Here is a 26,340-nt window from a genome sequence, read left to right on the forward strand (position 1 = left end):
GTGCGAGTAAAGCTCAAAATCCTTCAAATAGATTTTATTTCTGTACATTGGGAACGCAGCAACATCTAATTGAGAACTCATCGTTATTCTCAACTTAAATGTTTTGCTAATAGATTAATCGTTTAGAGACTTTAACTTAAAATTGTCAAAATGCTCAGATTCCATTTGCGCTGAATCAAAATGAGACATTTGCAAACACCTGCTTTTACTTCAGAAAAGAGTGATCAACATTTCTGCCCATTTCCTGACATGTTACAGACCAAACCAGGGGGCGGAAAAAACAACATTAGTTTAATCTGAAAGTAATCTGAAAGTAATGGTTATTTTGCAGCCCTAGCATGAATGCTCAGCAATTTGCATGTAGTTGAACTTGAAGCAGCCTTGGTAGTGTATACCAAACGAGTAACCCTTCGCATTAATCAGTTTCCAAGAGGTAGTTCTCAGTCTCAGTCAAGTCATTGTTTTCATTTCAGGTCAGCGGTAGTCACTCGCATGCAGCTACCCGAAAGTACCCTTGGAACACACATGGAACACACATCTGTTAAACATGGGCGGATGGACAAAAATAATGCATTTTCTATTTTCTTGGGTCTCACCACAGGGACTATGAAATAGATGAGTTGAGGACTCAGCTGTACAGGATGCAGGAAGACTGGATCGAAGAGGAATGCCACCGTGTGGAGGCCCAGTTAGCACTCAAAGAGGCCCGCAAGGAAATTAATCAGCTCCAAGAAGTGGTGGAGTCCGTGAGGTCCAACCTTGGTGTGCGGGAGCAAGACCCCCATCACAACCACAAGCCATACACGTCCCAGGACCCGAGGACCGGCGGGAGGTCCCGCTCCTGCGGCTGCTCTCCTGCCAGCACTTTGACCCGCAGCAGGCACCTGAGCGGCGAGGCCCTGCAGACCGAGTCAAGCCGAGCGCCGCGCCACCTGCTGCTGGAGGCGGCGCTCCTGTCGGAGCAGACGCCTCGACAGGGCCGCGTCAAGGGAACGGCGTCTCCATCGCCCGCCTGTGACCTTCTTTGCCGAGGGGCCGCCGCGTTGCCTGTCTCGCACTCCTGTCACTCTCTGGGCGGAAGCTGCTACCTCCCTCATCATCACTTGTTCCTGCACTTACCTCAGGAGGAGCCCCCGGAAACGGTCGCCTCGACTCTGACTGCAGTCGCGGTCCCGAGTGCTCCGGCGGGGAGGAAGCCAGAGGTGCGCTCGCAGGCCTGCAGTCCGACCATGACCTGGCTTTCCTGCGAGGAAAACGGCGCAGAGGAGCTGAGTGTCATTTCTGCAGCGTCGGTGGACGCGAGCCCCGCGCAGCCCCTCGTCTTTCCGACGGCTTCACCTCCTCTGTCTCCTCCCGAGAATCCCCATGTGTGCCAACCCCGCCCCGCGGCTCCTCGGAGGCAGGGAGCTGCTGTCCTGGAGATGGAGGAGGACACCAAGGAAGAAGCAGGAAATGACGATTCGCTTCAGCCGTGCCACTGGAGCCCGTACTTTCTCGTGGATCTGTTGGCTTTGGCGGTGCCGGTGGTCCCAACTGTGGCGTGGCTGTGTCGGGGGGCGCCTCGGGACATCGTGCCCGTCTATCATATCGGGTCCCTGCTGAGAGGATGCTGCGCTGTGGCCCTGCACTCGCTCCGTCAAAGAGGCGCGGGCCAAGGACGCAGGCCGGCCAGCGTGAGTGGAACGCCGATCTGAATTTGCATCTCGATCGATTATTTTTTTTAAAAATCAGATTTATCAATTTTTTTTATTTGGCGCCAAATATACCACACATAGTACCACATTTTGCTTTGAGATGGTATTTTAAACTTATGCTCCGAGGAAAAGAGAGTTCAGCAGTGCACTATATGCAAATTACCTTTGTTTTGTTTTTTTCCCCGAAAGTCCAATGGGGTGACTTCTGAAGCAAAATTTGCCGCCGAGCACACTAAATCGGAGTCTCCTCACTTATCTTTGCACCGGCGTAAACATTGACCTGATCACTGACCTCATAGCAACCTGCGCTGCATTTTAGATATCCATCCGTGGTTAAGGTTAAGGATTAAAGGAGCGTGTGTGTGGTCAAAATAAATTGTGTGATTAATCTGAGTTAATACATGATTCATGCAAATTATTTGTATTTATTTTTGTGATTAATCATAAATTAACGCTTTCACTTTGACAGCCCTAATCTCAGTCCTCCTGCCTTCCTCAAATATACAGGTACTAACTACCCTTTGGATATGTTATTTTTGACACACACCCCTGATATTCAGACACCTTTGTGGCTAAAATTTACGTACACAAACTGCTAAACACCATAAATCAATAACCTTTTTTATTTCCAACATCCATCCATCCATCCATTTTCCACCGCTTATCAGAGGTTGGGTCACGGGGGCGGTAACTTTAGCAGGGACGCCCAGACTTCCCTCTCCCCAGCCACTTCATCCAGCTCTTCCGGGGGATCCCGAGGCGTTCCCAGGCCAGCCGTAGGACGTAGTCTCTCCAGCGTGTCCTGGGTCGTCCCCGGGGTCTCCTCCCGGTGGGACGTGCCCGGAACACCTCACCGGGGAGGCGTCCGGGAGGCATCCGAATCAGATGCCCCAGCCACCTCATCTGGCTCCTCTCAATGCGGAGGAGCAGCGCCTCTACTCTGAGATCCTCCCGGATGACCGAGCTTCTCACCCTCTCTCTAAGGGAGAGCCCGGACACCCTGCGGAGGAAACTCATTTCGGCCGCTTGTATCCGGGATCTCGTTCTTTCGGTCACGACCCACAGCTCGTGACCATAGGTGAGGGTAGGAACGAAGATCGACCGGTAAATTGAGAGCTTCGCCTTTCGGCTTAGCTCCTTCTTTACCACAACGGACCGATACAAAGTCCGCATCACTGCAGACGCTGCACTGATCGGTCTGTCGATCTCCCGTTCCATTCTTCCCTCACTCGTGAACAAGACCCCAAGATACTTGAACTCCTCCACTTGGGGCAGGATCTCATCCCCGACCCGGAGAGGGCATGCCACCCTTTTCCGACTGAGGGCCGCGGTCTCAGATTTGGAGGTGCTGATTCTCATCCCAGCCGCTTGACACTCGGCTGCGAACTGCTGCAGTGAGAGTTGGAGCTCACGGCTTGATGAAGCCAACAGAACCACATCATCAGCAAAAAGCAGAGATGCAATACTGAGGCCACCAAACCGGACCCCCTCTACGCCTCGGCTGCGCCTAGAAATTCTGTCCATAAAAGTTATGAACAGAATCGGCGACAAAGGACAGCCTTGGCGGAGTCCAACCCTCACCGGGAACGAGTCCGACTTACTGCCGGATATGCGGACCAAACTCTGACTCCGGTCGTACAGGGACCGAACAGCCCGTATCAGGGGGTTCGGTAGCCCATACTCCTGAAGCACCCTCCACAGGACTCCCCGAGGGACACGGTCGAACGCCTTCTCCAAGTCCACAAAACACATGTAGACTGGTTGGGCGAACTCCCATGCACCCTCGAGGACCCTGCCGAGGGTGTAGAGCTGGTCCACTGTTCCACGGCCAGGACGAAAACCACACTGCTCCTCCTGAATCTGAGATTCGACTTCCCGACGGACCCTCCTCTCCAGCACCCCTGAATAGACCTTGCCAGGAAGGCTGAGCAGTGTGATCCCCCTGTAGTTGGAACACACCCTCCGGTCCCCCTTCTTTAAAAGGGGGACCACCACCGCAGTCTGCCAATCCAGAGGCACTGTCCCCGATGTCCACGCGATGTTGCAGAGGCGTGTCAACCAGGACAGCCCCACAACATCCAGAGCCTTTAGGAACTCCGGGCGAATCTCATCCACCCCCGGGGCCCTGCCACCGAGGAGCTTTTTAACTACCTCGGTGACCTCAAACCCAGAGATAGGAGAGCCCGCCTCAGAGAACCCACACTCTGCTTCCTCATGGGAAGGCGTGTCGGTGGAATTGAGGAAGTCTTCGAAGTATTCTCCCCACCGACTCACAACGTCCCGAGTCGAGGTCAGCAGCGCCCCATCCCCACTATACACAGTGTTGGTGGTGCACTGCTTTCCTCTCCTGAGACGTAGGATGGTGGACCAGAATTTCCTCGAAGCCGTCCGGAAGTCTTTCTCCATGGCCTCACCGAACTCCTCCCATACCAGAGTTTTTTTTTTCAAGTCCGATGACACGACCACAAAGTCGATCATCGAACTGCGACCTAGGGTGTCCTGGTGCCAAGTGCACGTGTGGACACCCTTATGCTTGAACATGGTGTTCGTTATGGACAATCCATGACGAGCACAGAAGTCCAATAACAAAACACCGCTCGGGTTCTGATCGGGGGGGCCGTTCCCTTTCCAATCACGCCCTTCCAGATCTCACTGTCATTGCCCACGTGAGCATTGAAGTCCCCCAACAGAACAATGGAATCCCCAGCGGGAGCGCTCTCCAGCACCCCCTCCATGGACTCCAAAAAGGGTGGGTACTCTGAACTGTTGTTTGGTGCATAGGCACAAACAACAGTCAGGACCCGTCCCCCCACCCGAAGGCGAAGGGAGGCTACCCTCTCGTCCACCGGGGTGAACCCCAACGTACGGGCGCCGAGCTGGGGGGCAATAAGTATACCCACACCTGCTCGGCGCCTCTCACCGTGGGCAACTCCAGAGTGGAAGAGAGTCCAACCCCTCTCGAGAGGACTGGTACCAGAGCCCAAGCTGTGTGTGGAGGCGAGTCCGACTATATCTAGTCGGAACTTCTCGACCTCACACACCAGCTCGGGCTCCTTCCCTGCCAGAGAGGTGACATTCCACGTCCCTAGAGCCAGCTTCTGTAGCCGGGGATCGGATCGCCAAGGTCCCCGCCTTCGGCCACCGCCCAGCTCACACTGCACCCGACCCCTATGGCCCCTCCCACAGGTGGTGAGCCCATGGGAAGGGGGACCCACGTTACCCTTTCGGGCTGTGCCCGAAAAGGGTACCAGGTGCTCGCCTTCGAGCCCCACCACTAGGCCTGGCTCCAGTGGGGGGCCCCGGTGACCCGCGTCCGGGCAAGGCAAAACGAAGTCCATTGTTTGTCGTCATCATTAGGGGTCTTTGAGCCGTGCTTTGTCTGGTCCCTCACCTAGGACCTGTTTGTCATGGGTGACCCTGCCAGGGGCATAAAGCCCCAGACAACTTAGCTCCTATGATCACTGGGACACACAAACCCCTCCACCATGACAAGGTGACTGCTCAAGGAGGGGTTATTTCCAACAGTATACTGTATTCCCGGGTGGAACAATGGCTGGGCAGCTAGCACATCCGCCTCACAGTTGCCAGGTTGGGGGTTTGAATCCGGTCTTCAGCCTTCCTATGTGGAGTTCGTATATTTGCCAGTTTACCCGGAGAAAACCCTCACAAACACGGTCCCGGTGTGTTTTCAGGGTACTCCGGCTTCCTCACACATTCCATTCGGTAGCGTTTCTCTTGGCTGCACTGCTCCTAGTACGTGTAATTAGTACGTGTAATCGTTGCCATATTTAAGACTCTAATTACTTAATGTTTTTATAAAGTATACTGTGCTATTTTTTTTTTTTTTTTTTTTTTGGGGGGGGGGGGGGGGGGGGGGGGGTGATTGAACACCGGTGTTGTGTGCGTGTACATTTTTAAGCCACGAAGGTTTCCAGAAGAGGGTGCAAAATATGTCAGAGTATAAACGACTTATAAAAGACACGAGGTCTAAAAATCATAGATCATAAAAGAAAAGAACATTTCCTGCTAAGTTTCATGCCACAAGCTGAAACACAGCCTAAATGATTGCCAAATCAATTTAAAAATAAAAAATAAAAACATTAAAAAAAAAAAAAAAAAAAAAAGAGAAATGTACACTATTGCCCGCGGAGGTATGAGGGTTAAATGGACAACAAATCTATTGGAGGCACAGCTATGACAATGACTTTTCTTCTCATTTGCTGGATTTTCCCTGTGGAATAAGATTGCAGCAAGTGCATGATGCATCTTTGAGCCGCCAGTCATTACTGGTCTTAGAAAACTAACTGTTGGTTGTCCATGCACGACATCATAAACTAGCAAGTGGAACCTCCAAAGTCAAACAATGCTTGTTGGGTATTTAAAATGTTAATTTACGAAGGACCGTGTTTACACACATTTTGACAAACTGGATATTTTTTTCCCCAATAGAGTAAGCACTTATTTTCCTGTTATCTGTAAAGAAAAAATATAATATATAATATATATATATATTTGTGTTTATTTCTGTCAAAAGCTTCCAAAGACATTACATCTGGGTTTTCCCAAATTGTTTAAAGGGATAGTAATCTTTATGTCAACTTCTGAATTTGAAGTAATGAATAATTCTCTTTGAAAAAAAAAAAAGAAAATCCCTCTCTCATTATTGTTATTTTGCAAATAGAAATAATTTGGGTAATCCTAATTGACCTACAGTAGGAAAGGTTTAGTCTGATTTCATGTCAGATGGTGAGGAAAGGAAAAAAAAAAAAGGTATTTCTTTTTCTACAGTGCATGTAAACAAACATCTGGTTTCAAATGTAGTTTGCTGTCAAGTAAAATAAATAGTACGGTCGGGCAAACGATCATTCGTCATGTATACGACCATCTTCTTTCGAAGAGCATTCCCAGTTAGGGCATTTCTTTCCAGATAATTACATAACTTTCAGAAATGTTAAAAGCTTTACAAGGACTAAATGGTTGGCGACAAAAAAAGTGAGAGGACCTAAGTTTTTCTTTTGCGATGAAATGCTTGACCAATGTGTGTGTGAACGTAAGGTTATTCGAGATTATATTGTGAGCCGCGACTGTTTGAATGCAAATGGTTTTGTCTAATGCATTTTTAAGAAAGCGTTTCAGGTCTATTTTTAAACTTTGTATATCTACGGACTGAATCATCGAGTATATTAATATAATCAGGACAACGGAGGATAACTTGAGGTCACAATTGACTAACTTTTCCCCAAATATTACAGACAAAAGGCTTTTTTTGTGTGTCATTTAGCAAATCCTAAGCACGTAATTACAGTGATATACCGTGACCAGTTTAAGCCTTTTGAAGAAAAGTGAGTAGAGTAAAATGTTTTTAATTATTTACTGTATATCTTAACCTGCAAATGTATCACTCCTTGAATCTGTAATATTACAAAAGCAATGAGACCTACTGACTGTACTCTTTTATTGTGAAGAGTAAGGAACAGAATGTAACATCCACAGCTTGTAACACAACTCCTTGAAATAAACACAATCACAAACTGCAATACATTTTCCCCACAATTTATTTTTTATTTTTTTCCACAAGCAACCATCAAGACAAAAAGTGTCCAGCTGTGACTGTCTGAGCGCTAAAATCACATGGCGCTCATAAATAAGTGTTGCTGCCAACAACTGCGGAGACCTGGCGGCACCTCCGTGTGCTTGATTCAATAACTCCAAGTGATGAGACATCCGTGTGTAATGTCATCCAATAGGTAATCGCCACAGCCATTCATGGAAATGGCTCCACATCAGAACAATTCATGACTTCCTTTTGATGAAAACGCATTATCCGCAATCAAGACTATTGTTTCGGAAAAGGCCGCAGAGCCTCAAGGAATGAGACTGATTCAGTACTTGTACAAAAAAAAAAAAATGTAAATAGTCAAAAGGTCATTAAAAACAAAAACATGAAAATACATAGGATGCGATGAGCTATGACTGAGAAGGAGATAAAACCTAAAATGAAGTCTTATGCAAATGTAAAGAAGAGTGGACTAGTGAAAGGTATAGACATAGGTCCTATGCAGGAGTCATCTGGATTTTCCTCCATGTTCCCAGGATAGGATTTGACCTGCAGTGAAGACAAAAAGAACCCATTACAACTAAGGATGGGGGGGGGAATCAGTTAAGTCGCCCACAAAAATTGGTCGACGCAAACATTTCTGCCTTGAGGTAATAGAAACTTTTATTAAAAGCATATTTGTGCTGCCTGGAACCAATCTGGCCACTGTTTATGTTTACATTTGTTGCAGTCGGACGCGCCGCTGGACCACTGAAAAACAATGCCGAAAATAGTGTCTGGAAGTGATTTTTAAGACACTATTATATGTGTAATGTAGATATGATGTATGAGTGAGCTGAATGTTAGTTAACCATTTTTCTTTCCCTAAAATGGTAATTGAGAGTACGCTGATGCTAATCGCGAATGCTAACCATTTAGCAAAGTCTGATTTTGTTGTCTCAAATTCTGTACAGTTGATACTATAGACTAGTACCAGCATACGCAGTTTCAGGATAGAATTCCATCCCTCATAAATTAGAATAAAATGCATGTTAGTAGTAAAAAAGAAAACAAAATCTATATTATTTGGGTGTTTGGGGTGGGGGCGATAGAATACCGTATTTTCCGCACTGTACGGCGCACTTAAAAGCCTTTAATTTTCTTTTTTCGAAAATCAATGAATCTATGGTTCGGAGGTGGAGGAAGCGGGAGACTCCATGCACGCCCATATCACCGCTACTGTGATAAACCAAGTGAAGTAAATTAATTCGGAGCTTGCCATCATTCCAGGAGGATTAACAAAAGAACTCCAACCGCTGGACATTGGTAAAAACAGGGCGTTCAAAGTGAAGTTGTGAGCGGCGTGGGAGCGATGGACGAGAGACGGCGAACACACCTTTTACTAAGACTGGGAGGAGGCGCCGGGCGAGTTACGCCACCATATGTGAATGGATTGTGGATGCCTGGACTCAGGTATCTACTTTGACTGTTGTCCGAGCTTTCCGCGAAAGCCGGCATCGTTGCTGGACAGCCACCCGGCGACGAGAGGAAAGCCGGCATGTTTGATGGCTAAATTGCCCAGCTGGTCAATTCAGATACAGGCGATGACCACTTCGATGGATTTGTGACAAAAGATTGATCAAAAAAACAATGTGAGTGTATTTTTCAATACCTAGTAGAATAAAGGTCAACCAAACTCACAGTTCTGCTTCAGTTACCTTGTTTCAGCATGCGCCGAATAATATGGTGCGCCTTATGTACAGCTTAAGTACAGAAATGGACTGTGCTTTACAATCCGGTGCGGAAAATATGGTACTTGAAATACCTATAGGACATTTGATTCTAAAAAGATCCGATAGTGACAGCCCTAATTACAACATGTACTAGTATGGAAAGCCACTTGAGCATTTATTCCATATCCAGCTTCAGGTCCGTGAATTCAGATTTGTTTGTTGTTTGAAGATAATTGCTGACAACGTGCAAAAACTGAGAACTATGTAGTACTGAATTGTAGAGAGAGCGTTAAACTGTTTTCCATCATTTCGGTTTTCCAATTTTTGTTTTTTTGACGCAATCCACTTGGGCATCCAGCACAAGTCACCTCTTCCCCGCTATATACAGAATATATACACGACTGTATTGTCTATTATAGCTTTGTCTTAAAAAGAAAAATCATTTTCTCACTATTCTAGCATTTAGCAAATAGAAATAATTTTGCCAATCCTAATTGATCTAAAATCTAAAAGAAAAGTTTCATCTGATTTCATGTCAGACAGTCAAGGAATATAAAAGCATAATGTGTCTTTCTATTGTCGTGCTCCAACATATTGAGTGAGACCCTATAAGAACTGAGCGCCTTTGTTCTCATCAGTGGTTATCCTCACAATTGCGAGTTGCTTAGTTAAATACACCTTTGGCGTGTTTCCATTTTTTAAAAGGTCTTGAAAAACTTTTAAAATAATGTAAACACATTTGCACATATAGTATAGGGTTAGAGAGCACAACAGCGACGGATAACCCCCAAACATTGTACAAACACTATATAGAGTAACAATAACACTGACAACAAAATAATGCCATGCAGTGGGAACTGTGTCATGAACCGCGTTATAATGGGGCTTTACTGTACATCATAAACATTTTTTTTGTTCATAGCACGTGGAAAACATGACACCATGTTGTCCTAATGACAAATGTGCCCAATTGAGATATCACTTCATATATATAAATATCACATGATGCAGGAATTTGTCTATTTAAATGACCTGTTTGTTTACTGTATATAGTTGTGTACTTAATTGCTAAAAACATTATATTTACAATAAATAATGTATCTTTGTTCATCTATTTATGCCAGTGAGGCATAGTGACAGACAGAACAAATGAATGGTCTTCTATTACATGGCAGGAATTAATGCATCCACTTTTTGTGACATTTTTGTTTGTTGGTGTGCCGTGAGATTTTTCAATTGTAAAATATGTTCCTTGGCTCCATAAAGGTTGGAAATCAATGCTCTAGTCAGATCGTGTATTCTAATCAGTCAGGTCAAACCAACATTACAGAAATAATGGGTGCTAACTTACTGTAATTAAATTACTTTACCCACCCCGAACCTTTAGAGCATGATTCGACAGAACGGTGGCATGATTACGTGCCACTGTTTGTGGTACCACCAGCCTGCTAGGCCATAACGTTTTTGTTGCCTGCTTGCGAGCCGTATCGTATTAAAAGTACGTGAACATACCTGAAGCAAGCCTTAAACGAACGTCCGGTCGCGTTTGCGTTGACACGATGAAGCCCAGGGATGCAGTGGTATCGGAATACAAGATTTTATTGCAGTAGTCTGACATAGGGCAATCTTGAAAGAGCAAATTTGTCTTGTAGTCTGATCCGGCCGGGCATTACGTGTCTGTCTCAGACGTGTTGTCTGTTCCAGACCGCTGAGAAATATTTTTTTAAATAACTTTATTGATATTTACAGGACTACGGCAAAAGACACGCGACAAGGCTAAATATAAACCAGCTTTTGGATTCAAATATACTGTGCACAATGGCGACGCGGAGTAAATGTCTTTTGCGGAGCCGATCATCGACAAATTATGACATCAAAGCGGTTGCGCATAAAATGCTAATTATCGGCAGATACTGATAAGGCCGATAAAATCGGTGTAAAGTCTAAGTTTAAATGTTTTTAATTTTTCCTTTGGATAATTACAGGGGACATATGGACTAGCTACTTTCTTGTTATGTGTCAAATTGTCTCTGAAGTGTCTGTTCACCCATCAAAAGTGCCAAATTAAACAAGCCAACTGTTTTGTTTTTTTTGTTTTTTTTATAAATCAGCCTCTTTATGGAAATATCTGTTCTGAATTTGGGTTAGTGCTAGCTAAAGCACATAACACATGATTTTTACACATCTTAACAGATTTGTGAAATGTGAGACGAACCCCACATGATGGGGTGGGGGGTTGCTTTCTGATGTTACGTAAGAGTGTGGAATTGGAAGTACACAACAGCTCAGTCGCAGACATATTTTCAGAAATAGGTCAGGCACTTAGTGGGAGGCGACAGTATATTTATATATAAAAAAAAATAAAAAAATAAAAAAAATTAAAAAAAATGCATTTCACTTTCTAAAGTGCAAAAAACAAAGCCACGTCTCACCCTGGCGAGTTAAGTGGAATGAAGCAAAGCAGTGAGGAAGCTTCAGGCCTCCAGACCCAGCAGCTCCACGTCAAAGGTAAGCGTAGCATTCGGGGGGATGATGCCCGGGTGGCCCTTGCTGCCGTACGCGTAGTCCGGTGAGCAGACCAGCTTAGCCCGCTGACCTACGCTCATCTGCGGCGATCGTGAGGGGGTTACACACTACGTCGCGATCGCCGTTGGGGAAAGACTGCTCCTCACCTGCGCAACTCCTTCCTCCCAACCGCGGATCACCTCCTTGTGGCCGATCTTGAACTTGAACGGCTTCCCTCGGCCCCTCGAAGAGTCGAACACTTTCCCGTCTGCCAGCGTTCCTGACGACAGGGAGGGTATTACATGTGAGAGCCATACGTGGTGCTCCAAAAAGAGTAGACATGGTATACGACTTGTAAAGTAAAATAAATACATTATTTCTTTTACTTAAACAAGTTGAGTGCCAGGTAAGGTCCAGTAGTACCATTTCTATCCACAGAGGGGAGAATATATGGGAGTATTGCTGTATGCTGTTTTGAGGTGCAACGATTAATTAATTAAATCAAAAATGTATCAATTATCAAATGAATCGACAACTATTTTGATTTTGATCATCAATTAATTGAGAGAACTTTTTTTTCTTTAAACTTAGAATTGTCCAAATGGCACGGTGGGCGACTGGTTAGAGTGGTTAGAGCGTCTGAGGACCGGGGTTCAATCCCCGGTCCCGCCTGTGTGGAGTTTGCATGTTTTTCCTGTGCCTGCGTGGGTTTTCTCCAGGCACTCCGGTTTCCTCCCACATCCTAAAAACATGCATGCAGGTTAATTGAAGACTCTAAATTGCCCATAGGTGTGAATGTGAGTGTGAATGGTTGTTTGTTTGTGTGTGTCCTGCCATTGGCTGGCAACTAGTTCAGGGTGTACCCCGCCTCCTGCCCGATGATAGCTGGGATAGGCTCCAGCACTCCCCCGACCCTCGTGAGGAGAAGCGGAGAAATGGATGGATGGATGGATGAATTGGCCAAATCCTTTTATTTCAGCCTCTCAAGAATAAATATTCTCTGATTTCTGTAGTCCTCCATGAAAGCAGACTGATTAGCTTTGTTTTTAATCAAAATAAGACATTTGCAAACATCTGCTTTTTCTTTGGAAAATGACAATTTTTGCCAAGTTTCTGACGAACCAAACCAGTAACTGATTCATAGTCGTTTTATGTTATTTTTCTGAGCTGACAATTTGAAGTAATGTCCTGTTTAAAATAATCAAGATAAATCGATTATTAAAATATTAGTTAGTTGGTGCACTGTGTGTTTAAGCAGTACAGTTGTACCTTGCCATATCCCGGCCCATTTTTTGCGGTTTCACTATATTGCAGATTTTTAAAATTCTACGCATCTAATTTTATATTGCAGATTTTTTGCCCTATCGCAGGAAATTGTGATCATTGTTCCTCATGGATTAATGTTACTGCAAACTCATGCAGCAATAAGCACGGGTCAGGAGGAAAGAGCGCATAAAAGACAAAGATCATTTCACACTTATTAGTGCAATTTGTCTACTGCAAAGCAGAAATTGGTTTACGCTACTGCACATCTATGGTAAACATCATTAGCTAATTTAATCAAGTCTACCACCACTAGTTATAAGAAATTGTAATCCCTCCGCAGGTGGTCAAGGATAGACAGCTGCTGGTGCACTTTTAATCGCTTTATTGAGCAAATGGTAAAAAAAAAAAAAAAAGCAAACGCGTAATAAGCAGATTCATACACGAGCTGGCGATGGCCACAAATCCCGCAGAATAACATGCAGACTGGCTAACGGGTTAGCCAGTTAACCGCCAGCCAAGTCTACATACTCCTCCGCCAACTCCCACGTCACTCACCAGCCCAGGCCCCCCTTTCAAAGCCACACACACATTCAAAGTCACAGATACTACAGTATACAATGTCTTGATGACAACACCCAAAGTAATACCTGCACATCACATGCATATTTTGTAGGCTATACACGATCAAGATTTTTGGAGCCGATTACTGATCAGCAAGTTTTAACAAAACAATAACAGATCTGATCACAAGATGGAGCAATGTGTCTATTTACCTGACTTGTTCATTTATTGTATATACTTGTGTACTGTACACTGAGAAGCTTCAAAATTATTCTCTAGCACTCTAGACAAAAGTTAAAACATCAGTGACCTCGAGGGGGCATTCGAGGATTGGCCACTGACATAAGTTTAGGTCAAACCAACGTTACAACATGACAGAAAAAAAAAAGGTGCTAACTAACTGTAATTAAATTACTTTATTGCAATTAAATTACTTTAACAAATACTGTTAATGACATGCTCTAACTTTCTCACTGTCCCGGCTATATGGACAGGTGTTTGGCTTTTCTTTTCTTTTTTTTTCTTCCCCGCTGCGTTGCTTGAACGCGGCGTGCTCTGCCTCGTGTACATTCTTCAGGTGCCCAATCAAATTTGTTGTGTTGAAGCATTTAGATGACGTTCCCCACGACGTACTTCAGTTGTGCACAGACTGCAAATAACTTGCGTGTTGTTTGTCTGAGACGCCGCAAAACAGTCCCACACAGATGACGCAGATTGGAAAAAGACTTTACTGGCTGTCGGATAGTTACTGTACTACGCCGCAAGACGCGTGAAAAGGAGACGACGGCGAAGAGTAAATGTCTTTTGCGGATGACGTCATTGATCTGATCGGCAAATGATGACATGAAAACCGATCGGCCGATCAGCATAAAATTCTAATTATCGGCCAATACCGATCAAACCGATCGATCGGTGTAAAGTCCAATATTTCGTAGTGGTATTATGTCCAGAGATGCCAACCCCCATCATCACCCATCAAGAACATTATGGATGTTATTATAAGGAACATTTTTATTTTTGATACCAGCCTTTTGGAAAGGCTGGTAAAATAGGACACAGATTAAGTTATTTGACTCCGAAAGACAGATTCAACAACAACAACAAAAAGGTAAAATCTTGACCCCCACTGACTTTGTATTAAGAGGTTCCCCTCAGAAATTGGTGCATTTTCACCAGTTTTAATGATTTGTAACTTTCGTAATGCGTCTCTCAGGAAAATGATACTTATTCTGGAATTGCCTTTGAAAGCTGTCTGATAATGCTCGTCTAATGTAAATCAATTAATCTTTAAAATTTGACATACACACTTCTACAGTGTTTGTATGAATCTTGTTCAATTGTTTAAAAAAAAAAAAAAAAGTTTGACAGGCCAGAATTATTGTAGCGTTGTAGCTAGTTAGCCGAGCGGCTACAATTAGCCACCTAGCACGACGGGCCCGGCGGCTAATGTGCCAACATCAGAACGCAGGGCTAACCGCTCAAACCGTACAAACAGTCAACGTCGGCATTAAAACTTGATACGATATACGTCAAAAAGCAATTGTTTGCTTCGACAACATCTTAGTATGAAAATTAAAACGAAAAACCACACAATGACTTACCGCTTGACCGGTGAGCACTAGCCAAAGGAGAAGACGAAACCCCCGGTAAGTGGAAACCAACTACCCCCAGTTCTTATTTTACCCACGACGCCCAAGCAAAGAATGGCACCAAAAAAAAAAGGTTGAAACGAGTAACTTTCACGCTCCTCACCGATATAGTGCACCACGACGCGCTGCCCCTTCTTGGGAAACGTCTGTCCTGCAAAGGGAGCGAGAGAAGGAAAGAAAGAAAGACGGGACAGCAGCGTTGGAAATGGCCACCAACAACGAAAGCACGACGGGGAAAAAAAGAAGGCCATCTCGACCCACCGTCGCCCGGCGTAATAATTTCAATTTGCACTCCCATGTTGGCGAGTCCTCAACCGTTAAGTGACTTCTTCGACCAGCGCCTTGCACAGAGCGGAAGCGGGGGTGGGCGGTATGGGGGGGGGGGGGATTGGGGGCACGCTGGCTGCTGGCTGGGCCCCATGGATGCGGAAAAACGCACACACATACACGCACATGCGTACTTGTCTTTGTCCCCTTAAGGCAGGGGTGTCAAACTCGTTTTTGTCACGGGCCACATCGCAGTTATGGTGCCACTCGGAGGGCCGTTATGGCTGCAACCCCAGATGAATGCATGGTTGCCTCATATTATTACATATACACAAATTCAAAAGACAGTAAAAAGTGTTTGTTCAACTGAATCAATTTTATTTCAAAAGTGGGATTGGTAACAACAAACAAACAAACAACAAAAAAATGCTTGCAGTATTTCAATATTTTTAAAAGTGAATTTGGAATTTTAGCAAGAAACAAAGTCGATGCACACTCGCGGGCCACATAAAATGACGTGGCGGGCCGGATCTGGCCCCCCAGTTTGACACCTGTCATCTGTGTCTTAAGGGATCACCAGTGAACAAACGCACAATTATTCTTGTCTTTGCGGCATTATGGGGTTACCATTACAGACTGTAGTGTGGTAACCACGCACGCACAGTGCACATTTGAATAATTCAATTAATTCCACAGCCGTTCAGTTCAGTTTAAGCATTCAAAATGCAATTTCTACAGAAATTGCATCCTGTAGTCATTATTTTTATTGGACTGTATGTGTTAACTGGAAGTTGTCATGATGATGGTGCTATTACGACCTGAGCCAGAAGAAGGAAAGCAAAGCTAAGCAAATGTATTTATATAGCGCATTTCACACACAAGGTAACTCAAGGTTGCTTTACATGATTAAAAGCATTTAAAACCAAAGAAAAAACAGCTTATAAACATTCAAAACAAAGAGATTTAAAAAAAAATACAATTAAAACAGCGTAAGAAAGTGCAAGAAATATCATTTAAAAGTGGAAATGCTCTAAAAAGCATGGGGGAAAAGAAGAGTTTTTAACCTGGACTTAAAAACATGCACACTTGGGGCTGACGTCACTTCTGCTGGCAACTTATTCCATGTGTGTGCAGCATCATAGCTAAATGCTGCTTCGCCATGTTTGCTTTGGACTCTGCGCTCCCCTATTTGACCCGAGTCTGTCGATCTCAGAGCCCTAATGGGTTTATATCCCATTAGCATTTCATTCATGCATTCAGGACCTAAACCGTTTCGTGACTTATAGACCAGTAGCAGAACTTTAAATAGGCTTTACATGATCAGTATTTTTGGGGCTGATCACTGATAAAAAAAAAAACAAACAAAAAAAAAAAAACGATAACCGATCACCGATCCGATCACAAGATGGAGCAATGTGTCTATTTACATGACTTATTCATTTATTCTATACACTTGTGTACTGTATACTGTATCCATCCATTTTCTGTACAGCTTATCCTCACAAGGGTTGCGGGCGTGCTGGAGCCCGTCCCACCTCAAATTATTCTCTAGCATTTTAGACAAAAGTTAAAACACCAATGACCTCGAGGGGGCATTCAACGATTGGCCACTGACATAAATTTAGGTAAAAAAAACATGACAGAAATTATGGGTGCTAACTTACTGTAATTAAATTACTTTATTGCAATTAAATTACTTTAATAACTACTGTTAATGACATGCTTACTCTAGCTTTCTCACTGTCCCAGCTAATTGGACGGTTGTTGTCCAGACTTCGAGTCCGTTTGAAGCCAATGTAAAGACTTTAGAATTGGAGTAATATGCTCTGACCTCTTTGTTTTGGTCAGAACCTGAGCTGCAGCATTCTGAATGAGCTGCAGGGGTTAACTGCTCTTTTTAGGGAGTCCAGCCAATAGTCAAGTCTACTTGAGACAAAAGCATGGATGAGCTTTTCCTGGTCTGCTTGACACATGCAAGCCTTCACTCTGGATATGTTCTTCAGATGGTAGAAGGCAGTTTTAGTAATTGATTTGATATGACTGTTGAACGTCAGGTCGGAAGCTATCAGTACACCGAGGTTTCGGACTTGGTCTTTGGTTTTTAAAGAGAGAGACTCCAGATATTTACTAACAGCAATCCTCTTTTCTTTATTGCCAAAACAATTATCTCAGTTTTGTTGTGGTTTAATTGAAGAACATTTTGGCTCATCCAGATATGTATCTGTTTTAGACAGTGACACACCACCTCAACTGTACTGTTGTCACCTGGAGACATCTGCATAGCTATGATAGTCAAGATTAAAGTTCTGAAGAATTTGGCCCAAGGGTAGCATACACAGGCTGAACAGGACGGGTCCAAGAACTGACCCTTGAGGGACCCCATAGGTCATTGCCATTCGATGAGATTGAACACTTCCAATGGTTACAAAATAACGCCTTTCCCGTAGGACCTGAACCATTTAAGGACTGTTCCATTTAGTCCTACCCACGTTTCCAACTTGTTCAGCAGTATATTATGATCTACCGTATCAAAAGCCGCACTGAGGTCCAACAAGACTCCAAGAATCGCCTTCACCCTGTCCGTCACACCTAGCAGAGAATTTAGGCTAGTAGAGGGGGAGTTTTGCGTTGGGCTTTGCTCCAATGAAGCAGGGAGGGGTGTGGGAGATTCAACACGCTGGCTCATCTCATTTGTCATTCGCTCCTCCGATTGTTTGGATGACGCTGATGAATCCGTCTGCGCCCCGTGTCGCCTTATATCCTGTTCCTCCGATCGTTTGGGAACAACTGCATCTTTTTGTCTTTCAGCCTTGTCACCAAGGCCAGTGGTTTATTTTGGGGCCGCTGAATGACGTACACAGTAAACAAGTTGCGAGTTGGATATTTTGTATTACGTGCATTTATTCAGTTATCATTAGCTAATGTAGCTTTTTTTTTTTTTTTATGTGTGTGGTTTTGTTTTGTTCATGCAGGAGATCTCAGTTCAGTCCTGGTTTTCCCATAAGAATGTAACTTAAAAGTAGAGTTTGCAGTTATAAAAATAAAAAATTTTCTCATATATGTTAATGTCTGTATGACTTGACAGTAGAATAATATCTTTTTAAAAATTCCCTCTCTGGCCCCATCTAATGCTTGTAAATTAATTAGAATTGTTTTAAAAGTTGTCACAGCGCAACAAGAATAGCCAATGAGAGACTTTAGACAGAACGTGTGACAGAAAACTGCGTCAATCATTTGCTGTGCACTCAAGCTGCCGCACACAGCAGCTTCTCGCAAAAGGAGACCATTATAGTTTCTTGGCTGCATTATTTAACTCCGGAGAGCAGCAACAGTTACAAAGAAGGAATTGGCCAGCTCTTGGGACAAAACCAGGGTAAACCTATTTAACGGTGATGTGCTACATGCTCGCAGTCCAGCCACTCACCACCACAGTCCTCATTGGGTCAACAGGTAAATTTATCACCCCTCTTATATTTTTAATTGACTGTACATTCCAAAATATACATCAAACCGCTTGTTTACTGCTCACGTTTCTACAATGCACATCGTACACGTGCACATTTGTGAGGGGCGTGGCTTTGCTCAGAGTGTGAGGGGTGGAGCGATGAGTGAAGAAAGACTACATTCAAATCTTGCAAGCACCTTGAAAAATGCCTACTTACCTTTTAAGTACAGCACACGAGTATTTATTTACCACCTTACCACCTGACTCTCTCTCTCCACTGTCAATCAAGAGCCACATTTGGCAGAAGTACCCCAGATTTACCCAGGAAGAGGTAGTAATTTGGCACACCTCACCAAACGTCTGGGAACTTAAAAGAAGAAGCAGGAGCAGTAGACAAAGCTAGGATAGTTGTTAGCTTATCTGCAAAATAGGTTACAAGACAGGCAGAAGAAAACTAGTCCGACCAATACTTTGGCGAACAGGGTGTCCTTTTCAAAAGTGGGGAAACAAACCAACATCCTGAAATTCAGGACATAAGAGGCAGCATAGATCCACAGGACATATCAGACAGCATTGTTAAAACAGAATCAGGGAAACAGAATCATTTTAAAAAGCGACTGAAAACAACATATTGGCCATCAAGACAAAGATGAAAGGTCAACAAATTCATTTCTCTCTTTGGCAGTTTGTGTCATTTGAAAACTTACAGCTTTTGATAAGCCAAGTCAGGGGGGAAAAAAAAAAAAAAAAAAAACTCATCATCAAAACAGTGACTTGAGTCCAAGTCGCAAATGACAACATAACTTAAAATGTGAAGTATGTTTTTGGGAGATCCTCATGTTCCTCATATGTTTCTAAGGTCATCAAATATATAACAGAAGTGCTTCACACATAGTAACAATACAGCTTGCTCTGGCAACATGATAATATACATGTTCTTTCTTTGTAAAACATGAACACAAATGTTCCAAACAGTTAAGTTTGCGAATGCCTGTGTCATACAATACCCACGAGATTTTGGATGTCTTCTTTGAGCGTCTCCATACTTCCACTGATCTCCCTGTGACACTTAGTATTTACATCTGACCCATCAACAGCAAAATGCGATTCCCTGGATATGCCAGGCAAGGGCACAGAACACTTTTTAAACACACTCATTCAGGCTTGGTGATGAATTTGACATATGCAATGTGTTGCATTTTGTGTTAAGCTGTGATGTCACACCAGCAAGCCGCTCTCCATTTTCACTCAGCTTCAATGAGAACGTCGCCGCTGGACTGTGGAAAGAAAACATATCATTTCCCACGATAAAAGCATGACTTTGTCATATTGCAATCCTCTGAATGTGTTCTGACGCATTTTCATCACAGCCTTTTACAATACAAATTGTCTGACTCGCCCATTGACCACGATTCCACTCCTTTGCCTTCAAAATGTCTTGTGTTGCTTTACACAGTAGTGCTCTGTTAATACAATGCAAGTCGATGTGCACAAAAATGCTTTTCTTGGTGAGGAAAGAGAGGAGAAAAAAAAAAAAAAAAAAACTATCATCAACAACAATAGGTGTATCATTGTCAAAATGTACAGTACAATCAAGAAACTCCTACATACAAATACAGAAATGGTTTGCAACGAGATGCAAACAAACCACTGGTACCATTTATGTACAGGTGAACCAGATTACACTAGCCAACCTTCTGCAATTGGAGAACTGTGGAGAAGGAATAGAATACAGTGGTACCAAGTACATTACATTATACATTACAATGTATTAACATCCCAAAGTTCTTAATCTTCCCCACACTCATATGAAGCTCTACCATTCCTTCCGCGCTCATTCCTGCAGACAGGAAGACCAAAACATTTGTGTGTTATTAAATAAGAAAAATAGCACAGTACAGTATTGGACTGAATAAAAAATATACAGTAATCAACAACGTAAAGAATTTTTTTTTTTCCCCTGAACTGATATTTTTTTTGTCCATTTCACTTTATTGACCTCTTTTTGCCTTTTTCATCACACATCTCAATTTCAGCAGCTTCGTCTTCTTTTGGACAGACTTCCACACTAATTATGTTTAACGCCCTTGGCTGGCGTTCTAGCTTGTATTGACTCCCTTTGCTTCATTATAGTACTTGTCGTAGAAGTGCCAGGCCCACACGGCGTCGCCAAATCGACACGTTTTTCTTTTATTTCAAGATTCAATTCCCGTCATCTGCTTCTTCTAAGCACCCACTTTCTTTGGATCCGTGGTTAGAATTTGTTTTTGCCATACAAAAAATGCCATACAAAAAAAAAAGGGGGGGGGGGGGGTGGGGGAATACACCTTTGGTAAACAAACATACCTGTCGAACGTTTCCCCGTGACGTTGCACATACTTCCGGGTGGCAAAAGCTCAAGCAATTGCGAAAACAGAGACTTTTTTATTTCAACATTTTGTAAATAAAATGTTATGACTCCCACACATTTTAAACCCATTTAAACTTCAAACACTTTCTAAACGCGTTTTAACGCACGAAAATTGCGAGCATAAAATCCGTTGTATATTACTGTTCTTCCGATGTTCAAAAACCATCTGAAAGTGCATAGGTGACTGTGGCTCTTCTTTCCAACACGCGAGGGTATTACAGTTAAGCAGGTTTACTGTAAAAACTAGAGGTACACAAATTTAAATCAACAGATTATCAAAGTAATCAACTATTTTGATAATCAATAAATTGTTTAGAGAGCCCGTTTAAATTGATAATTGTCCAAATCCTCGGAATTTCAGCCTCACAACAGCAAATACACTTCTATATTTCTGTGGTCCTCCATGAAAGCAGACAGATTCTCTCTTTACTCAAAATAAGACATTCGCAAACATCTGCTTTTTCCTGCAGTCAATTTGAAATATCCCTTTATTAAAAAATGGCACCTTAATCTATATATATATATTTTTTTTTTTTTTAAATCAATGCTCAGAATAATTGTTAGTTGCAGCCATAGTAAAAACCTATGAACATCGTTATAAACAGCAGATCTCTTCCAGTATAGTGGGTGACTTCTGCGGCAAACAACAACCTGCGGTCTAGTGGGGTTACAAACCATTAAAAGTGATATAGAGGTGGAACTCTGTATACAAAAAAAAAAAACTGATGGATAGCTAGTTTTTAAATCACAAAGAAAATAGTGTGGTCAAATATTATTCAATTTATATTAAAAAAAAAAAAAAATGCTTCTAATATTTCAACATGAGTAAAAGTGAAAGAGCAATTTAATTGCAGATTTTTTGCAAAAAGATGCACATGATTTGCAGCTCCTAGGTCAAATTTGCGCTCAAATTTCAAAGAAAAACAAAACGCAACTGGAAAAACTCCCAAGTCAAGGTACCACTGTAGCTCAGCTCCTAAAGAATACCAAATCATGTCAAACATGGTAGAGGCAGATGTAACTGAAGACTTTTTGAAGGCAACAAAAATATAATATTCTTCGATGGTAAATGAAAAAAGCTGATTGAATAACTGCAAAGCTATTAGATCAATAGGGCTTATTTTCTTTGTTCCGTAAAATGACGCAGCAGGCCTGATCTGGTTGCAGAGCCTCGAGTTTGACACCTGGGAGCTACGCGATCACCTCCAGGTTCACCTTGATTCATTGTGAATTTATTATTCATTATTATTTTAAATGTAGATTGAAGAAAAAAAACAAAATCTAAACCTCTGGCCGTACAACGGCAAACAATTTTTTGCCATCGTTTTTTAACTCAGGTCAGCGGTTGTTCATCACTTTCTGCCACTCGGAATTACCCTGGGGCTTATCGTTTATAAAAAATACCGCAAATTTCGACACTGCTAGCGCGTGACTCACTGCAGTCACGGTGGAGAGCGACAACAGCGAGGCCTCCCGCCACCATATGACAGAAGAAAAACAACGGCTCCAGGTCGTCAAAGGCGGGATGGGTCTCGGCAAATTCATCTGCCACATCTGTGAGCATCGACCTTATAACAGAGACGCAGATGTTTCCCAAATCAAGCCGAGAGAGAACATTGTCAGATGTATCATCGTGAGGAGAGGCTGTGGATGAGTCACGTTCTCAGCATGGAGTGGTGACTCAGATGAGCTGTGACACGATTCCCTGCTTCAATTCAAATTGGTATTTAAATTCATCATGCTGCTCACATTTTGACATGAGACCATGACGACGCCTACAATTTGGTCAACAGTACGAGGCTTTAAACAGAAAGTGGGCCCTGTGAGCTAAAATCAAAAACAAACAAAAAAAAACAAAAAACAAGCAAGCAGATTAAGCAAATCGCAAACATCAAAATTAAAACTCAGCACTCTATTTTGCAAACAAACTAATCACGTTGCTGACAGACTGAATTGGATAGTTTATGTATGGACAATAGTTTCGGTTTCCATTTTGTGCAATGTACTTGCATGCGTACATGTACAAGAAGTACATGGAAGTAACATGGGAAGACGTGTATTTCATTCGCTACCACGGCGGCAATGATCAGTGATTCACAATGTAATGACACCGGATGCAAAGGGAACTTTAGCCTCCGCGGCTTGGCAGCCATAGGCCGGAATAAAATAGCGCACGCCGAGCAGCTGTTCAATGTGGATGCCCCGGTAATGCCAGACTCTGGATATATATATATTTTTTTTTCCAACATCACAACAATCAGTGTTACAGCCGTAACGAGTCAATGTTCAGCGGTTTCAGGAACAAAATACGGACTGTCCGTAACATTTGGCAGGTCTGTAACTCGCAATTGCGCCGGACAACCGCTGATGGCTTGAAGGCGATCGGTAATAAAAATTAATAGGGGAGAGTCGACTCACAAGTGCCTACTTGGGCTTGTTTTTAACCCCAGAAAATAAATAAATAATCCAGACAACTGAAATGCTGAAGATGAGTTTAAGGATAGATCGTCACAATTCAGTGATAAATTGTTCTCAGCAATTATCGTCAAACGCATTTAATGTATTTAGAAACAAATCACGGAAATAACTTTACAGCGTCTTGAATGGCTTTGTGTTGCATTATTTTGAGGGGACAGTAAATGTAAATTGTTCTCCAATGTGCATTGGCTACAATTTCATTTCTTCAGTGTTGTCCCATGAAAAAGTATATCTACCAAAAACTGGGGGCAGTGCTCGCTTTAGTGAGACCCTCTTCATACTGTATACACAGTACATAGACAGTAATCCCTCATTTATTGCGGGGATTAGGTTACGGATCACGCGTGACCTCACAGGACAAGAATTAAAAAAAATAAATAAATAAATAAAAATAAAAAAGATTCCGGATCATGCCCGCAATAGGTGAAATCAGTGAAGTAACCACCACATTTTTGGGATTATTTATACATTACGATGTATTAACATCCCAAAATTTTTAATCTTCCCCACCCCACTCAAAATCAGTCTGGCGTGCATTCAAATCGCTGACTAATTACAAGCGACGATCCCCCCAAGCTGAGAACAATAGCACACTAGCCAACGACTTGAATACCTTCTATTGCAGATTTGAAAAGGACAGTTTCACTCCACACACCCACCCGGCCGCACCCGCGCCCACAACCACACCTCTGACTTCTGCGTTAACCATCCATGAACAGGATGTGAGACGCATCTTCAAACAACAGAAGATTAACAAAGCGACAGGACCGGACCATGTGTCCCCATCCTGCCTCAAAGTCTGCGCGGACCAGCTCGCTCCAGTCTTCACTCAGATCTTTAACAGATCTTTGGAAATGTGCGAAGTTCCATCCTGCTTCAAACGCTCCACCATCATTCCAGTCCCCAAGAAACCTGCAATCTCTGGTCTGAATGACTACAGGCCTGTCGCTTTGACATCTGTGGTCACGAAGTCCTTTGAACGTCTCGTGCTGGACCACCTCAAGAGTGTCACAGGTCCCCTGCTGGACCCCCTGCAGTTTGCCTACCAAGCGAACAGGTCTGCGGATGATGCAGTCAACATGGGACTGCACTTCATCCTAGAACACCTCGACAGTGCAGGGACCTACGCGAGGATCCTGTTCGTGGACTTCAGCTCAGCGTTCAACACCATCATCCCTGAACTCCTTTCAACCAAGCTTCTCCAGCTCAGCGTCTCACCTGCCATCTGCCAGTGGATTTACAGCTTTCTGACGGGCAGGACACAGCAGGTCAGGCTGGGGGAGGCCACCTCATCCACACGCAGCATCAGCACTGGGGCGCCCCAAGGTTGTGTCCTCTCTCCGCTGCTCTTCTCTCTCTACACGAACGACTGCACCTCAGCGAACCCGACTGTCAACCGACACGACCTGGAGCTGAACACGCTCAAGACTGTAGAGATGATCGTGGACTTCAGGAGACATCCTTCGCCACAGCTGCCCCTCACGTTGTCCAGCTGCCTTGTGTCAACCGTCGAGACCTTCAAGTTCCTGGGAATTACAATCTCTCAGGACCTGAAGTGGGCGACAAACATCAACTCCGTCCTCAAAAAGGCCCAGCGGAGGATGTACTTCCTGCGACTTCTGAGAAAGCACGGCCTGCCACCGGAGCTGCTGAGACAGTTCTACACAGCGGTCATCGAATCGGTCCTGTGTTCTTCCATCACAGTCTGGTTTGGTGCTGCTACAAAAAAGGACAAACTCCGACTGCAACGGACAATCAAAACTGCTGAAAGGATTGCCGGTACCCCCCTACCCACCATTGAGGACTTGCACGCTGCCAGAACTAAGACAAGGGCGTGCAAAATCCTCTCGGACCGTCTGCACCCCGGTCACCGGCTCTTCCAGCTCCTTCCCTCAGGTAGGCGCTACCGATCAACGCAAACTAGAACTAGTAGACATTCCAACAGCTTCTTCTCTCTTGCGATCAACTTCTTAAACACCTAACCTATAATTCCATTACAACAAGCTGGCAATTTTTTGACTTGAGTTCGTTGTCACATTTCTGTGGGGCCAATTATGTATTACTCGTGCACTCACTGTAGTTGTCTCGCCATGCTGCACTATTTGCATATACTGGCCACTCATGCCAGAGTAGCATCTGCTCCATTTGCACACTGATTGAGGAGTATCCGTAACATTTGCACAACCAACATGGTCCCAGATGATCGCACTACTCGTCACTTTAAACCGCATACACTCCTTGAAGTCTCGGCGCCCTTTGCACAATGGTCATTGCACCGGACTATTGCAATATTAGTCATTCGAACTGCTCTAAGTGCAAGAGGACTCTGCATCTTTTTGCACAATTGTTTTTTGTCAATGTCTTTATGTCCCCAAAGTGTTCTGTAAATTGACTGTCTGTTGTACTAGAGCGGCTCCAACTACCGGAGACAAATCCCTTGTGTGTTTTGGACATACTCGGCAAATAAAGATGATTCTGATTCTCCTATGAAGCTCTACCATTCCTTCCGCGCTCATTCCTGCAGACAGGAAGGCCAACCTGACGGTCACTATTAAGTGTGAAACGGTTGCCATGGTAACAACTCTGCAATGAGGCATCACAATCAGTGGTGCACAATTTCTTTGCTTCCGTATTTCAGTATATTTTTCCAGGTATCTGTACCTGAACACCCTGATTTGTTTCCAAATGCTTTATACATGTTGTGAGATTGTTTGATGAAGAAATGCAAAAACTAACAATTATGTAGTACTGAATACTGGAGATTTTTGGGTGTGGCTAAAATAATAGTCCACTAGC

The 26,340-nt window shown here is 43.6% G+C and overlaps 2 protein-coding genes across 3 annotated transcripts in view; one reads left to right on the plus strand and one right to left on the minus strand.

The window, feature by feature from the left end:
* The window catches only part of LOC133401357 (syntaphilin), a 20,389-nt gene extending 11,747 nt beyond the window's left edge, over positions 1 to 8,642 (plus strand). Inside the window, exons 5-6 of one of the 2 annotated variants that reach the window (XM_061674281.1) lie at positions 602 to 1,673; positions 8,521 to 8,642. In XM_061674281.1, the coding sequence (XP_061530265.1) occupies positions 602 to 1,673; positions 8,521 to 8,529 (1,081 nt within the window). In that variant the 3' untranslated portion in view covers positions 8,530 to 8,642. Of the gene's footprint in view, positions 1 to 601; positions 2,669 to 8,520 lie in introns of those variants that run through there. The other variant, XM_061674272.1, reaches the window with a different exon arrangement.
* fkbp1aa (FKBP prolyl isomerase 1Aa) lies at positions 7,232 to 15,306 on the minus strand. The gene is made up of 5 exons (XM_061674294.1): positions 15,206 to 15,306; positions 15,048 to 15,095; positions 11,636 to 11,748; positions 11,396 to 11,569; positions 7,232 to 7,800 (listed from the first exon to the last, which is right to left on the minus strand). The coding sequence occupies exons 1-4, from the start codon at positions 15,240 to 15,242 to the stop codon at positions 11,438 to 11,440; spliced, it is 330 nt and encodes a 109-aa protein (XP_061530278.1). The 5' UTR covers positions 15,243 to 15,306; the 3' UTR covers positions 7,232 to 7,800; positions 11,396 to 11,437.
* Positions 15,307 to 26,340: the final 11,034 nt, after the last annotated feature.

This window comes from Phycodurus eques, chromosome 1 (genome assembly GCF_024500275.1).
Source record: "Phycodurus eques isolate BA_2022a chromosome 1, UOR_Pequ_1.1, whole genome shotgun sequence".
Taxonomy (NCBI): Eukaryota; Metazoa; Chordata; class Actinopteri; order Syngnathiformes; family Syngnathidae; genus Phycodurus; species Phycodurus eques.